Source organism: Chinchilla lanigera, unplaced genomic scaffold (genome assembly GCF_000276665.1).
Source record: "Chinchilla lanigera isolate Chin_1 unplaced genomic scaffold, ChiLan1.0 scaffold00002, whole genome shotgun sequence".
NCBI classification, from domain to species: domain Eukaryota; kingdom Metazoa; phylum Chordata; class Mammalia; order Rodentia; family Chinchillidae; genus Chinchilla; species Chinchilla lanigera.
The window spans coordinates 18,094,698-18,111,744 of NW_004955403.1; the positions used below are offsets into that span (position 1 = coordinate 18,094,698).

At 39.1% G+C, this 17,047-nt stretch overlaps 1 protein-coding gene across 4 annotated transcripts in view; it reads left to right on the top strand.

Moving 5' to 3' along the window:
- The window catches only part of Ttn (titin), a 271,046-nt gene that overhangs the window by 37,354 nt on the left and 216,645 nt on the right, over positions 1 to 17,047 (top strand). For all 4 annotated transcript variants that reach the window (XM_005373372.1, XM_013512608.1, XM_013512603.1 and 1 more), the window contains 11 exons: positions 186 to 449; positions 541 to 801; positions 933 to 1,193; positions 1,600 to 1,860; positions 2,360 to 2,501; positions 2,590 to 2,755; positions 3,834 to 4,065; positions 6,220 to 6,504; positions 6,714 to 6,839; positions 11,441 to 11,629; positions 16,820 to 16,876. In XM_005373372.1, coding sequence (XP_005373429.1) covers positions 186 to 449; positions 541 to 801; positions 933 to 1,193; positions 1,600 to 1,860; positions 2,360 to 2,501; positions 2,590 to 2,755; positions 3,834 to 4,065; positions 6,220 to 6,504; positions 6,714 to 6,839; positions 11,441 to 11,629; positions 16,820 to 16,876 — 2,244 coding nt within the window. The remainder of the gene's footprint in view (positions 1 to 185; positions 450 to 540; positions 802 to 932; positions 1,194 to 1,599; positions 1,861 to 2,359; positions 2,502 to 2,589; positions 2,756 to 3,833; positions 4,066 to 6,219; positions 6,505 to 6,713; positions 6,840 to 11,440; positions 11,630 to 16,819; positions 16,877 to 17,047) is intronic.

Below are 17,047 nucleotides of genomic sequence, written 5' to 3' on the forward strand. Positions count from 1 at the left end.
TATCCATGTCTAACTGGATCCCAGGTTTCTGCAAATCACCACAAGGTGCTTTTTTAACCAAGGCACTGTGTAACTGCAAAATTCTTGATAACTCTTGTTTTGCAAGACAACTGGGCAATGATCTTGCTAAGGGCTTGTTTTCCTTGGTAGCCAATATTCTAAATCAATCATTAATTCAACTTTAGCTGTCAAAATTAAGAAGACTCTGAAGAACCTCACAGTGACAGAGACCCAGGATGCTATTTTCACTGTTGAGCTTACACACCCAAACGTCAAAGGCGTCCAGTGGATCAAAAATGGGGTTGTGCTAGAGTCTAATGACAAATATGATATCTCAGTCAAAGGAACAACTTACTCTCTGAGAATTAAAAACTGTGCCATTGTGGATGAGTCTGTCTATGGATTCAGGCTTGGAAGGCTGGGAGCCAGCGCCAGGCTACATGTTGAAAGTAAGTTAACTAGAAACATCTTTACAAGTAGCCAACCACGATTACAGTTCAATTAGTCATATTGCTGAATTTCTCCATCTTTCCTCATCAGCTGTCAAAATCATCAAGAAGCCAAAGGATGTGACTGCCTTAGAAAATGCCACTGTTGCCTTCGAAGTCAGTGTTTCCCATGACACAGTTCCAGTCAAATGGTTCCATAAGAATGTGGAGATTAAGCCTAGTGATAAGCACAGACTGGTCTCTGAGAGGAAGGTGCACAAGCTGATGCTGCAGAACATTTCTTCCACCGATGCTGGGGAATACACAGCAGTGGTGGGGCAACTGGAGTGCAAAGCCAAGTTGTTTGTGGAGAGTGAGTAGCAGGCAATCCTAGGGCATTTCCTGAGGTTGCCTATGTATTTGTTTGTTCTTTTGTCTTTGCTTTGTTTCAACTGTTTTTTAAAATAAAATATATTCACTGAAGTGCTCTCTGATTTTCCCAAGCACTGCATATTACAAAGACCATGAAAAGTATCGAGGTACCTGAGACCAAAACTGCCTCCTTTGAGTGTGAAGTGTCCCATTTCAATGTGCCATCCATGTGGCTGAAGAACGGAGTGGAAATTGAGATGAGTGAAAAGTTCAAAATAGTTGTGCAAGGAAAACTCCATCAGCTGATAATCATGAACACTAGCTCAGAGGACTCAGCGGAGTACACGTTTGTCTGTGGCAATGACCAAGTCAGTGCCACCTTGACAGTTACCCGTAAGTAAAGAATTTATATGCATGCACGTAAATATATATGCATACATGCAAATAGCCAGTAGACTAGTGATTATTCCATATCCGACACTTTTCCTTCCTGACCATTTAATCTACTCAAAAATTCTCGGTTAAAACATCTACTGTGTGTTCTCACACTGACTTGGGCACTAGTATCTCCATCTGGATAAAATTTCCAATTATAGTAGCACTAAAAGACAGCCTAAAAAGATGCTTCATTCAGTCTCCCTGAGCTCTCTCAGCTAGGCTAACCCTATGTGTGGGAGATATGTAAGTTCATGTCTCAAACACATACTATAAACATTGCAGGTTTTCACTCTGCACCTGTTCTAATGCCATGATATTTATGTAGAATTTCCTTGGGTGTTTTTTCTTTCCCCCTTTGCAGCAATCATGATTACCTCCATGCTGAAAGACATCAATGCTGAGGAGAAAGACACCATTACTTTTGAGGTGACAGTAAACTATGAAGGCATCTCTTACAAATGGTTAAAGAATGGTGTGGAAATCAAATCTACTGACAAGTGTCAGATGAGAACCAAAAAGCTCACACACTACCTAAACATCAGGAATGTTCACTTTGGAGATGCTGCTGACTATACATTTGTGGCTGGCAAAGCTACTTCAACAGCCACCCTTTATGTAGAAGGTACTGTTTCAAAACTGTCACATCCATAGAAAAGATATCAGGCATAACATGTAAAACATCAGTCTGTCAATTGATGAATGGAGAAATAAAATGTGAAATATCATTACAATGAAACATTAATCAGTAATAAAAAGGAAATACTGATACATGGTACAATATGAATGAACACTTTGTGTTAAAGCAGAAGAAACCAGACACAAAGGACCGTATATGATATGCTTGCATTTATATGAAATGTCCGGAATAAACAGATTTATGGAGACATAAATCAGTGGCTGCTTTCTATGGGAGGTGATGGGAAGAGTGTAAGGAGTGATGGCCAGGCTACCTGGTTCCTTTTGGGGGAAATGATATATTCTAAAATTATTATGATGGCTTCACAACTCTAAATGCACTGGAAGCCACTGACTTGTACACTGTACATGGGTGAGTGGTACACTATGTGAGTTATATTTTGATAAAGCTATTAAATGTTAATTTTCTACATTCTGTTTTCCAGCTCGCCATATAGAATTTAGAAAACACATTAAGGACATTAAGGTTCTTGAGAAGAAGCGAGCAATGTTTGAATGTGAGGTTTCTGAGCCTGACATAACTGTCCAATGGATGAAAGATGGCCAAGAACTGCAGATTGTAGACAGGTCAGTTATTTTGTCTTGCTGCTGCCCACCAATTCTCAATTTCTCTTGAATCACATGTGCTGAGCTCTAGTTTTCATTTCATCCACAGGATAAAGATTCAGAAGGAGAAATATGTTCACCGCCTTCTGATTCCATCCACCCGGATGTCCGATGCTGGGAAGTACACGGTGGTAGCAGGAGGCAACATGTCAAATGCTAACCTCTTTGTAGAAGGCAGAGATGTTCGCATCCGAAGTATTAAAAAGGAGGTTCAGGTATTGTCTACCTAGCTGAACTTTTTGAGAAATCATCAGTAATCTCTAGCCCATAGTTTCATGTTCTAATTTTCGATTTTAAAATTTTCTAACTGCAGGTTTTTAAAGATTGAAATCAGCTCATTGCTACTGGTTTAGATTCTTATGCTGACATCAATTTAGTCACAGTTTCCACTCACTTAGGGAATAAATGTGTCCTGAGCAGCTGTCTAAATAATTAAAGCAGCTGTAGAAACTTCACTGTCTAATAAATGACTACCTGCCAAGCAGCATCAACCAGAGAAGAACTAAAATTTAAATTGTGAGGTTCGCACATCAATTAAAATTAAAGAAATTTAGAATAAGTGGCATCGTTTTGGGTTTCTATGTACAAAAAGCCAGGTGTACAGAGACTTAGTGGCTGAGAACATTTCCTGGGCTGTCTAAGAATCCCAGCCCAGGTAGTGCTGCATTTCTAGCAAAGATGCTGAACACCTTTGTTCTCTGCATTGGCAGAGCTTGTCTTTGTGTGCACCAGTCTTCTCAAATGATATAATTAATGCAGGGAATATGCTCAGAGCAACGACTTCCTAGTTTAGCTTCATTACATTGCTCACTCAAAGAGAATAGTACTTAAGAGACTTTAAGCCATGCAAAATTCCTTAAATGAGGACTCTACTCATCTGGATATGTCTTCCCTTCTTTACTTTCCAATCTGAACCATTACACAAAGTCTATAGGATACAAAAATCAAGTTAAATAAACTTTGAAGAGCTCTATAAATAACTGAAAGCTCACAGATATAAAATGTCATTATATCACTTATTACTAATTAAGAAATAAACATTTAAAGGTGAAGTAATTGTCCCTTTGGGTAACCTTGCTAATTAGTGCAGGTGTAAGCAGGATTCTTTACAAAATAAATTTCTACCATTTATCCAGACTAGACAGAAAAAAATTTAAAATATGCTATGGTCAGCCAACTTTTATTGTAACATGAAGGTTTTGCATGCTCTTCAAATGAACAGTTTTAAAATGGATTAACTGAAAGGAAACCAGGTAAGTTTTCAGCTTTCTTTTTATGTTGCCCCATGAACAGGTCATTGAAAAACAGCGTGCTGTCGTTGAGTTTGAGGTCAATGAAGACGATGTTGATGCCCACTGGTATAAAGATGGCATCGAAATCAATTTCCAAGTTCAAGAACGACACCAGTATGTGGTGGAGAGGAGAATCCACAGGATGTTTATCTCCGAGACTAGGCATAGTGATGCGGGCGAATACACCTTTGTGGCAGGAAGGAACAGGAGTTCTGTGACTCTTTATGTCAATGGTACGTAGGTAGAAACTTACACATATTTTGTGGATCTAGTACACATAGCACAATTGAGGCTGAGAGACCACTCACCTTCCATCCACCTGCATTTGGGCAACACCCTCAGGTCAGTCCTGCTTCCTCTGTGCTAGGAGGAGCAACAGTAAGAGTAATAAAGACCCAGGAAATCCCTAAAGCTCCAGGCCAGAGAACATGCATGTTGGAACCCATGGCATGACCTTCAGTAACTTCTTCCCCCTTCAAACTTCATTAAAGGTTCCTACACAGGACCGCATACTACCATGCATGTGGTTAAAACAGAGTGAATTCTGGGAGAGTCATGCCTATTAGGTGCCTTTGATATGACTCAGCACCCTGTCAATCATTTCTGTCACCCACATCTACAGAGATGATTGCCAATCAATTCCTAGGGCGGGGTGCACATCTTTTAAAATCTGAAAGCCTGATTTGTCTCTGTTCTTCCTGATCCTCTGCTGTCCCGGCACCACTTTTCCCATTCATGCCCCCTCTTTGCTTCTGTTGGCGCAGATCTGCAAGCCCTGAGCACCCCCTCCCATTAACTTCAGTAAATGTAGCTGCTTCTTATTTTACCACCGGGTGTACATTAGCAGTTCTTTGCTCACTGTACACAAGAATCTGGCCTCTATTTCCCAGACACCTCACACACAGTGTCAGATCCATCGGGAATAATCTTTATTAAGTCACTAATTCTCTGGTAGTTTCTGGACAAATTCTAAAGAGCTCATGGTCCTTGGATGGATGCAGCTACATTTATTTTCATGTTATCCCCACAGAAAAGGGAGAAGAGTTGTTAAAAGGAATATTGAGATCTCATTTCCAAGAAGTGCCTAGAGGCCAGATTCTCATTTAGTTGATCAACCCGATTGCATATCCACGATGCATTGACTAGAATGTACTACAAATGGTTTTGTAGACATAGCAGTAAATGCTTTTAGTTCTCTGCCCTCTACTTTAACCGCTTAAGTATAATAGTGCTGCTATATAAATGATGGGGACAATTCCAGCCTCTGAAGTAGAGGGCCTCAGAGAACCAAAGATCCCCTTTGAGACCACGGAGGGCTGGGAAGGGAGCCACAGGCAGTGTTCAGATGCATGAAGATCAGGGGCTCTTACTCTGGAGGAGGAATTCCACAAGCAAGCACTCCCGAAGAGCCTGTACTGTCTCCAGGAGGGCGCCATTAAACCTCTGCTTTCCTCATTGGGCATCTTAGTGCCCAATTTACAGCTGGGAGAGATCTGAGACCTAGCTAGATACAAGGAGGAAATGGAGCCTCCTTCCCATCCCTATCCTGGGCGCTATCTCCTAAAAAATACTCTTGAGGCACAAGGAGAAACATTATCGGTCACCTTAAGATTCACAAAGGTGACCATTTGCCAAACATCACGAAGTCCCTAGCCAATCAAATGATCATGGAGCCCAGTTATTTTTAATCTCTGTATAGCTGGTAGGGAAACTGATGCATCAAGAAATAAACATCTTTTCTATAATGACGTCCAACCCCAGCCTCAGATTATCTATTTCTCCATATTTCTGGGTATTTGATTTACCTAGCCACACCCACTCAACCACCACTAAGAATATGCCTTACCTAACATAACTAGAAAGCAGAACTCTGTTAAATGTAGTAAGTTGTAGTTAGTTAGATCTGAAATATTCATCTATTCAGAACTTATTGCCTTTCACTGGCACCTGTATATAATGAAATGACTGTGACATATACATAGACACTTGCAAATCAAGCAAACCTAAATGCAGTGAACCACATGATTTGCTCAAATGACTCCAAAAAAATAGGTAGCACATGGAAATTGTGCTAGAATTCTTTTTGGTATCCATTGTGATGCCCAACCTGGAACCAGAGTAACCATATAATACTGAGGAACTTGGAACTCACAGCACCTCACCCCAAAATATAAAAAAAAAATTTTGAAGCTATTTCCTCTACTTGAGAACAAAATCTTCCCTCTGACAAAGAGTGTTTTAATATCCTTAGGCAAGTAAAGATACCACAGTTCCAAGGTTGTGTTTGCAGACATGTAACCACCCAGCAACAAGGCATCAGAGGGTTTTGCTTGGTCTTCTGCCTCCTTATGCTTTTTCATGGACTCATTTCTGTTATTTGCTTCCAGCTCCTGAACCACCCCAAATCCTTCAGGAGCTCCAGCCTGCTACTGTGCAATCTGGGAAGCCTGCTCGCTTCTGTGCCGTGATATCTGGCAGACCACAGCCCAAAATTTCCTGGTACAAAGAGGAGCAGCTGCTATCCACTGGGTTCAAGTGCAAATTCCTTCACGATGGGCAGGAGTACACACTTTTGTTGATTGAAGCCTTCCCAGAGGATGCAGCTGTCTACACCTGTGAAGCCAAGAATGACTACGGAGTTGCCACAACCTCAGCTTCACTTTCAGTGGAAGGTAAGGATGCCTTGCTACTCCTCTATGAAAATAAAGTCTCAGAAACCAATTTCTGTGCTCTCCCAGGGTGTTCAAATTACAACTTGGAATTCATAAAACCTGACTGCTGTCCAACTTTGGGAGCACTCCATTGCAAAATTAAGATACGTCGACATGCTCCCTTCTGTAGGGTCTTCATGGCGACTTAATCATGCGGTCTCTTCCCTTAGTTCCAGAAATCGTGTCTCCTGATCAGGAAATGCCAGTTTATCCTCCTACCATTATCACTCCCCTTCAAGACACTGTAACTTCTGAGGGACGGCCAGCCCGTTTCCAATGCACAGTTTCGGGAACAGGTAGGTTTGTGAAAAGGTATCGTTGCTAACTCTTACAGAGAAGGATGTGAGAAAAAAGTTTTCTCACCTTTGCTTCCATCAAAAACATCACTCATGCATAATTTGAAGATAATGACCATCTAACATTACTTGGATGACTGAATTAAGAATTAGATCAATGTTTTCCTACAAAACTACTGTTTCATATTCTTTAAGAGGTGAAGACAGTAAATTTTATGGTTTTTTCCCTACAATAAAAATTAGATCAGTGTTTTCCACTACTCTTCAAACAATGTTTCCTTATGGTTGCAGCTACACCTTTATCTCTTGATTGATAAATTATAATAAACTACAATTATTATTATATTGACTGTAATAGTGTTTATGTATGTCTCAAAAGAGTCCATTTGTGGGTGAGACATTATTAACCCTATGGAAATGCTATATGACAGGTACACTCATTCCTTTGGAAGGCAATATCCTATAATGGTCAAAAGTGGGGCCTTTATGGTCAAAGAGGCTGGCTTTGAACCTTGGCTCTTTTCTCCTTGTGAATAAAATGAGGATACTATTGCATTCAGTCTTAGAATGTACATTTCATGACAGCAAGGATTCTGATTTAGTACCTACAGCCTGGTACCTGAAAACTTGTGCTTGCTACAATGTAAAGTCCAGGAGGGCAAGAGTGGATCCTTGCAGTAGAATAGTGCCCGGTATAAAGAAGATACTAAATAAATAATTGTCAAGGGATGAACGAATGACTGTTAAATGATACCAGTCACTAAGATTATTACTAGGGTTAAGTTAGATAAATCGGGTCAGCATACACATAGTTCTTACTCAGCATTAGCTGCTTCCATCTTTAATTGGGGAATATTGGCCGTATACCACAAGCCTTTCCCCGCTCAGAAATCTGACCTTGAAAAGATGAAACAATATCTGTAGAACCACTTTAAGCCAATTATGACTCAGAACAAAGTAAGCCACAAGAATAAATGACTGATTTATCCTATATGAAAACCACTTTCTTATTTTCTTTGCTTTTGGGTGCCAACACCAAAGGGAAATTCTGAAAGCCTGGGTAGCTAACAACACTGTTAATATATTTTATGGTTTTGCTTATTATGCTTCTCCTATTGGTTCATTGCCCAGTCTCTACCTTGGCAAGAGATATATTCCTAAAGTTAGTATTTCAATAGGTGTTCTTACCTGGTGATCTCCTCCTGTGGAGTAGAGATGTTGATCTAGGAGCCAAAAGGCCTTGTGTGATTTTATGAGCATAGTTAAAGCATAATGTATGTAAAGCACCCTTAGCTGCCAAGTGACTGATGCTCATTTTACACAGCCAAAGAGAGGCTGTATACACAGACAGTCTAGCACTGGGTGAGCAATAGGAACAAGTACTATAGATTTTCTGTCTTTGAAACATAGTATTTGAAAATATAAAATATCAGTAAGAAGTGATTTGGTAATATCTTACTAACACAATAAAGAAAATTTATTCTAAAATCAAATTCACTAAAGCTACACTAATTTATCCATTTATTGAATTTTACAAGAAATATTTCATATAGACATAGACATGAATCATCTAATATAGTAATAGTTAGTGATATTTGTATAATGGTTGTTACTCTATAAACCAGATTATACTTTTGCCTTTAAAGCATTGCAAAAATACATTTTAGGCCTTCTGTAATATTCTAGAATAGAAAAACAAACTCTTTTTTCCATGGCTGATATCTTTAAATGCTTGAATGAGTTTTAAAAATTCATGAGATCAGTAACTCCATGTGTGGTAATATTTATACACATGTAGAAATTTTAGCATCTTGTTGTACACATATTTTCTATATAATGGAAATTAAATTCATTAAACTTTTAATAGTTTGTCAAATCACATAATGAAAATTTCTTGGGACTGACAATACACCAACACATTCTAACCAGACATTGCCCAAGAAAGTAAAGGCATTCCTCCTTTCCACAAATTGGTGGAGATTGTGAGTCTTCAAAGGATTTAGTCCTTTGTTTTTTGGTTACTCAGTACTTACACACTTCCCAGGAATCTAGGGACATGGTATTTGTCAAAGGTCTCTGGTGCCCCCTACCGGTGTAAGAGAAATTAGGAAAAATAGAAATTTTAAAACTTGCAAAGCTAACTAGCTAGCTTCCTGCTAAGTTTATTCTATAAGAGATGAGTCTCATTGGAGCCTTAGAGTGACAGCTGTATAAGTGAAGTGATAGGTAACTAGTCTAGAAATGGGAGATTTCCAGTGCTTATTTCATTTTTATCCTCCCAGGATGTATTATGCCCCCATGGTTTGGATGTTAAAGTAGGTGTTAGGGTGCCCACCCTCCAGGAACCCAGCACACAGGTGAGGAGATGCATGAGCCCAGCGAAGTGCCAGGACTGTGAGTGCTGTGACAGTCCACATGCTCAGTGTCCTCTGTCTGGGAAGCAGCCGGAAAGAGATCCATGAGCATCATGGATGACAAAGGATCCTTGAGCACAGAAGCATCCCATGTAGAGAAAGCAAAGTTCATAAAGTCACAGGAGCTCTAGAGAACACCTGAAAACAAGTGGCTGAAGTATGGTTGGAAAGTGATGTCATGAATGGCAAGAAAGCTAGAAAAGAAGGCCAAGGCTAGATCCTGACATTGGGCATTCTACTAGGTTCTTGGACTTTGTCATATTTACATTGAGGAGCTACTAAAAGACTTGTTCAGCCCCTGGGTAGCATGGTCAAGGCTTTTTTTTAGAGCAATACTGTGGTTTAGAAGAGGACGGATGAAAAGACATAGGAGGTAAGGAGCCAGGGCAGAGGCTGTTACTATAGGCGAGGAGTGTACTGAGGAGACCTTCACCAGGGGCAGGCAGGAGGGGAAGAGGGTAGGCTGGAGAAGTACCCAGGAGTTAGGAGAAGCAGGATTTAGAAGCCAAGCACAGTGCAGCAAAAAGAGTCAGGTACCTTGCAGAGCCCAAGAAGGGCCAGTGACCAACGCAGATAACAGCAGCCTGGCCAGAAAGAAGCACCCAGTGGTTACCAGGCTAGTTTTTACCATTTAGCCCTGTGTTGTTGGCTGTTCATGCCCAGGGGAAGTTCCTGTGTGCCCTGGTACCTCACTCAGTTCACCAAAGGAAAAACTGTAGGAATAACCAGGGAACCTAGAAGGGGGCTACCAAACTTCACCCTCCCATTTCCACTGGTGATCACACATGTGCACGCATGCGCACACGCACACGTACACACACAGATTTGTTGTTGGATGACTGTTAAATTCCATGCGCCGGCACTGCCTATTGTCTCACATGTCCTGGTCCTTTGGCACGTTGTCGGAGATACTCCTGATCCTCTCTGGGATGTTACACATTCTTACTGTAATGACTGACATCGAAGACTTTTGCTTGTGTTATGTTACTTAAGCCTCATTGCAGTTTTGTGCAATGAATAGATCGTGAGTTATTCTGCATCCCATTTTACAAATAAGAAGACTGATTCAGAGAGGTTAAGTGAGATGTCCAAAGTCACACCATGCCAAGTTGTACTGTCAGGATTCTATGTTCAAACCTTCCTTGCCTCATAAGAAACAAAAAAGTTTGTTTCTTTTAGAAAAAGAACCTGTACTTTACAAACAACTGCCACTGCAGGAAGGCAGGAAACCTTCGTATATTGACTTTGATGTCAAAATGCTAGCTGATTAGGCTACTAGAAAAATGTCATGGACAGAACTGAGATAAGGAACTGCTATAAGGACTATGTTCCAAAAATAAGTGGCTTTGACTCTGGCAATTAAAATAACTAAGTTTAAAGTACATATTACCTTAAAGTATAACAACGTGATAATGCTTTGCTTTATATTTAATTTGGGTTTTTATTTTCTGTTAAGATAGCTCAATCACTTGTATGGAAATAGTTTTATTATAATGTATTATTACTGCTACTTTGAAAAAAAGTTAAATGTATCTAGGATACCCAAATTCTCTCTCTTAGTTTTAGAAATCATTTGCTGTTTATTTCAGCCATACATACACACACACACACACACACACACACACACACACATATATATATATAGCCAGTTATATACACCACCAAAAAGGTTTTTTTTTTAGACTCAAGGATGTCTATTTTAGATTTTGTAGAATGTTGACCTTCTCTGTTCTCTTTTTGATTGATCGTTCTACAAACCAGAAGTGAAGGTTAGCCTTACTTCCTGTCCCAGAATGCAAACACAAGCCCAGATCCAGTCCTTCAGAATGACTGCTTCTTAGGACTATCTTTTTCTCAAGGTCGCTGGCTATGTTAAACTCCTATGTCCTTGCTCCCACCACATGACATTCAAATGCAGCAGAAAAATATAACTAAAATTCTATAATTTTAAGCATTACAATGAGTTCATCAATAGAACAGGGTAGATTTCTTTTCTCATCAATTTTTTCTTTCTTGAAGATAGGAGGAAATCTTATAGTGGCAAAGCATGCCCCAAAGAATAGTATATTGTGCTTAAGATAAATAAGAAATGCAGTCCATAGTCTTAACATTGTGTTTGCAGTTAAAATTAAAAATCCACTCCTATTTGTGACTTAAATACACATCCTTTTCTCTTTTGTGATGCAGATCTAAAAGTATCTTGGTACAGCAAAGATAAGAAAATCAAGCCATCACGGTTCTTTAAAATGACCCAGTTTGAAGACACTTACCAACTGGAAGTTGCTGAGGCTTATCCTGAAGATGAAGGAACGTACACATTTGTTGCTAGTAACGCTGTAGGCCAAGTGTCAAGCACAGCCAACCTGAGACTGGAAGGTAGAGTAAAGCAAATTTCAGAACCACGTTTAAACAGCAATCTAATCTCACAATGCCAGTAACGGTTACTAAAGCTTTCATGTAAATCATCATGGGTCCAACCATTCTTTGTTGATGCAACTAATTATTTCCTTGTTATATGCAGTGCTCTCGCTCCTCATTTCCACTTTCTCTTTATGAATCACAGACTATCACTTTTTATTTTTCCCTATTAAGTTTTGTGATATATTTCTGTCACATTACCTTTTATGCTTCCTGATCAGCATGTATCAGAGTGAGGCTGAAGAAACTGCTAAATTTGCTTTTTCATTTAGCTGGGATGAAAATATTTCATACTTCTTAAAACTCTGCAGTGTTATGCACTCATTGTGTTGACACAATTATGATTTCACAGGAACCATGGTAGACAATTTCAGATCTGTGCACAGTCTAAATATATTCCCCATCATTTAAAGAATGCCTCGGTGTTGAGGGGCCAGTGTTAAGATGCTTTAACATTTCTGTTTGTTGGGATTCCTGAACTGTAATCGGAATAGTTTCTCAGTCACAGTGCCCCTTTACTTCAAAACAAGGATAATAATATTTTTGTAAAATCAGACTACTGTTCCTGAGTAAAAATAATCCGTACAGAGTTAAGTGTGCAAAACATAGAAGGATTTAGGAAAGCTTATGGTTTTTTCCTTACTCTTAAACACCTACTACATATAATTAGATATTTTGTTAGTAATCAATGTAGAGAGGCTTACAAAATGGAAAGACTTGTTTTATAAACAATGGGAAAAAAAGAGAATACTTCAGTCCTGCCGCCTACTCCATTATAGCCTTCATGAACAATGTGGTGAAGTTCCTTGACCCATTCGTGTCTCGGTACGCCTGTCTGGGAAATGGAAGTGAACTTGTATGACTTCGATTCAATAGTGAGGCACAAAGCATTAAGATTAAACTGGATTCTAGTCCATTACTGAAATATATGACACATTTCCAAGTGAGTTTTGGTTTCAATGCAGGGAAAGATATTAAAAACTGGCATGCTTCTTTTCAGGATTTAGCAAATTTGAAGAAGTTACATCAAACTCCCAATGGCATGTCTCTTCGTCAGTTTCATTTAAGAAGGAAGCCCTTGGCCAAAAGCCTATCTTCATCCAGCCTCTGTCAAGCCTCAGGGTGCACAGCGGGGAGACAGTCAGATTTCATGCAAGGGTTTTTGGCATTCCCAAGCCAGAAATCCAGTGGTTTCATAACCAGCAGCCAATTCCACCAACAAAAGATATAGTTTTCCACTTTGAGGAGTCCACGGGCATGGCTTTAATGCTTATAGTTGATGCTTACTCAGAGCATGCTGGGCAGTACTCTTGCAAAGCAGCCAATAGTGCTGGGGAAGCTACTTGTGCAGCTACGCTCGCAGTGACTCCGAAAGGTAAATCCCATCTTGCTTCAAGGTCTTTGATTTACTGCATACCGTCGAGTTCCCTTGTTACTAATGAGAGCCTGCTGTTTGTTTCATTGCATAATATAGCCAGTCTATGATCTACTAATAAAGTAACACTGAGCAAGTCTTCCCAAGCCCTCTACCATGGGTTAACTTGTGCACTTTAAATTGCATTGAAGTAGGTATTCTGTTAATTAGAGAACCAGTCATTATTTTGTTTAAGCAGCAACTTTGCTTGGCATTTTTGCTTTTCTAAACATCGCCTCATTAAATGATCTATTTGTTGTATAGCACTTATAAAGTATATGATAAAGGGAGGATAATCAATGGTATCACAAATATAGCCAGCTAGAAATAAGGTGGGGGAGGGAGAACAGACTGCATCATACTGGACAGCTGCAATGACAACAGAAGGAAGGAATCACATACTGTATAGCACACGCCTATGCCTTCAGTATCCACTCGTCACTGGATCCCTGGGAACGAATATTCTTCTCTGTGATCCTGACATCCCAGCACATCTTGTGCCCAACATGCCACTTCCCAGGGACAGTGATGTCTTGCATCTTCATCTTTCATGCCATTTTATGTTACTAAACTAACCAAGTGACAAAGCTTAAGTTGTAATATTCTTTTTCTTTGTCACTTGATTATGCAGCACAAGCCCTAGGTAGGCAGAGTTCAGAGAAAGATGTAAGAGAGTCCACCAAGTATCAGGCAGTGGTAAATCCCTCTTTCACAAAGGGGGAGAACAAAATATCCCAAAAAGAAATTAAGTCATTCCAAGGATCATCATATAAAATAAAGTGCAGGCTTTTGAAAGTGTATCTCAGAGTTCCACCCACTCAGCTGCCTCTGTTTGAGATGTTCGGTTGCACTACGTCACATCCTTCTCACAGTCTGCAGAAAGCAGTGTGTCACTGGAGTGATGCACAGAAGAGTCTATGGCTAAGGTACCCAGGATTCTCCCACAACTTCAGGACCACTGTAAAGTGTCGCGACACTGCCTAATTGCTCCGCGATTCGGAAGATGAATCTTCAGTTAATGTAACCTGGACTTATGAAGGTGTAAAGATAGGGGAATCTGAGAAAGTGAAACTATGACATGACAGAACTATTCAGTTTCTTATCATGTGCAGTGTTCAGCTGGTAGACCAAGGACTCTATAGCTGCACTGTATACAATGATATGGACAGAGGTCAACCTCAGCAGTGCTAAGTGTAGACAGTGATTATTTATTTTTTTAGTTATGACTTACTCCATTTCATCTTCATCACTTTATGCGGCTTTATGCTGATAGTTATGCAACCATGCAAACTGAATCAACAAATATGTTAATTAGAATATGCCTAGTATTCTATTCATAAATGGTTTAGGAAAGTAGACTAAGCTGCTGGCCAAATTTGATTAAAAATTTAACTCTCCAGCCTAGATTCATGAAGTTTAATTTTCTAGGCTGAGAAAATTGAGGTTTATTTTATATGTACTACTTTTGTTAGTATTGTTGAAATGTTTCACCTAGAAAGTATACCAAAGAAGAATAAAATATTGTAGTTTGATAAGTATTTATTTATTGTTGTGTCAGGCAGTGTCCTAAATTTAAATTTATTTTAATAATAGTAAGATGCTAACCAGGTGTGGTGGTACACATCTATAATCCCAGCACTCAGGAGACTGAGGCAGGAGGACTGCTACAATTTCAAGTCCAGCCTGGGCTACATAGTGAAATAACGCCAGTTTGAACTACATAGCACACCCCGTCTCAAAAAAAAAAAAAGAAAAATGAAAAATGAAAACACCCTAAAGAAAGGAAGATAATAGTAAGAAGTTCAAGAATTACTACATACCTTTCTTTTTAGATCTGAAAGTTATAGTATTTATAAGGAGGTCATAAAATATAAAAATAATAAGGGTCTATCTGAACCAAAATTAGTAAATTGTATGTGTTTTTCAGTAAGGGTTACTTCTTTTCCATCCTTCAGTTCTCCTGGAATTGTAGATTTTCTCATGGCAAGATCATTATTTTGTCATTATTGTACTTTATTCTCCACTTTATCTGTTCGAGATTTATCTGGAAGACCACAGAGCTATGTGGGAGAATATACTTATTTCCAGTTCTGGGTCCATAGTCTGCAAAGGCAATATCTCAAAAACTCAGGTCCAGTTTTATAAACCAGGTGGGAAAGCCTACTACCCAGAGCATCTGCCCCCCCCCCCGACCCAATTTTCTGGCAGCTTCTTGCTAGCATGGTGTTCATAGAATGACTGTTTATCTGGAGGTGCTGTCTGCAAGTCATTTAGGTGACAGCTTTGACAGTTTGTGCAGCAAGGCATAGTCGGGAGTTGGCTGTATTGTGGAGTAAGAGAAATGTAAGTGTTTGAGCTCCTTCCTAAACAATCAAATGTCTAGTATGCTTGAGTAGAGTAGAGTTGAACTGATTATTTTTGCTCCAGCGTTTCTAATTCACTCAGTTCTAAACCACTATATTAAAGTGTTCATGAAGCAAGACCTTTTTTTCCCCAAGTCCAGATTGCCTTATTTGTACTTACTTAAAATATTAAAAGACAAGACATTTAGATGCTTTGAAGAATGAAGAATGAAACAGCTGTCTTATTATTTAACATAAGATAGTTACTTATATGTTCCTCTTTTATTTTGGCTTTATAAATTCATATAGGCCACATAATTGTTCACCAAGACCAAATGGGGCCATACATCCTTGTTCATCTGTTTGAGTAGAGTCCTTAGGTTAGTAGTAAATGTAGATATATCACATGTTAGTTCTGGGACTAACATTCTGCCTTTCCTTCTCATCTTAATACCATTCCATCTTCTCTACATCTGTCGTGTCTTTTATTTTTACAAATATGGCTAATGCGTACCTTTTCCTAATTTTATTTTTACCTTGCTAAAGAATCACAAACAAGAGCAGTTACTAAAGTTACTCTTGGTCAAACAATAAAAGTATTAAAACACTCAGAGAGTCTTGAATGCAAGTCACTCGTGAAGTTAAAAGGGAATCATTGAAGAAAATGTCAAGTTTGTCTTTAAGTTCATGTCAAAGACCATAAGGAACCAAGAAGAAGCTGAGCCATGTCCACTGACACAAAGCCACAGGAGCTGAAGAACAGGAGTGGCCCAAGGGTGCCCACCTTTGCCAGGGAGCTGCTGCAGAGACATGTGTCTAGAAGCTACATCTGTCACTCATATAATAAAAGCAATTTTGAATTGATATGTCTGTTTCACTCCTCGGTGTGTAATGGGATTTTGTACAGTTTAAACACAGACAGGTGGTTCAAACTGAAGGAGCATTGACTAACTAAAATGTCTAGGTCTGCAGGAAAGACTCAGTGTAGTCATTAACTAAAAGTGGCAAGCCAGAAAATGCATGGTCCTTCCCATGTGATTTCCTCTCATCACCACTGTTCCATCGATAAGACTTTTTAAAAAATAGTTCTTTAGTTTGTGGATTGCTTTTCTGAGTGCATGGAAAGGCATGGCGAATGATAGGACTAAAAGTGTAAATTTCTTAGAGAAGCTAAAGTAAAAATGTTTTGAATCTTTCTGTCAACATTGTACAAATATAATTTGTACTTTATCAGCTCATTGATTTGTTTGGCATGGACTTCTTTGATGAATTGGGAGGTGTAGCTTTCTGTTTTTATAATAAATAGAAAATTTTAATCATATACATGATGCATTGATGCAAAGTATATGTAGTTAATCCCTAAAATCTCTTTCCTTTTTTTTTCCATTTTAGCCCCTGAATCAATGCTATATGAGGGGATTGAACAGCAGGTTGAAATGGAGATGAAAGGTATTGTTATAATGAATGTGAAATTCTGAAGGATTAATAGAATCCTTGAGCTGCCATGTTTCTTAGTATTATTGAGAAAAATGACATAGATGTACAAATATATCTCTCAGAGTATATATTACTATGTCGCATGCCTGGTTTATTATGCTGATGGTTACATGCATTTTACAG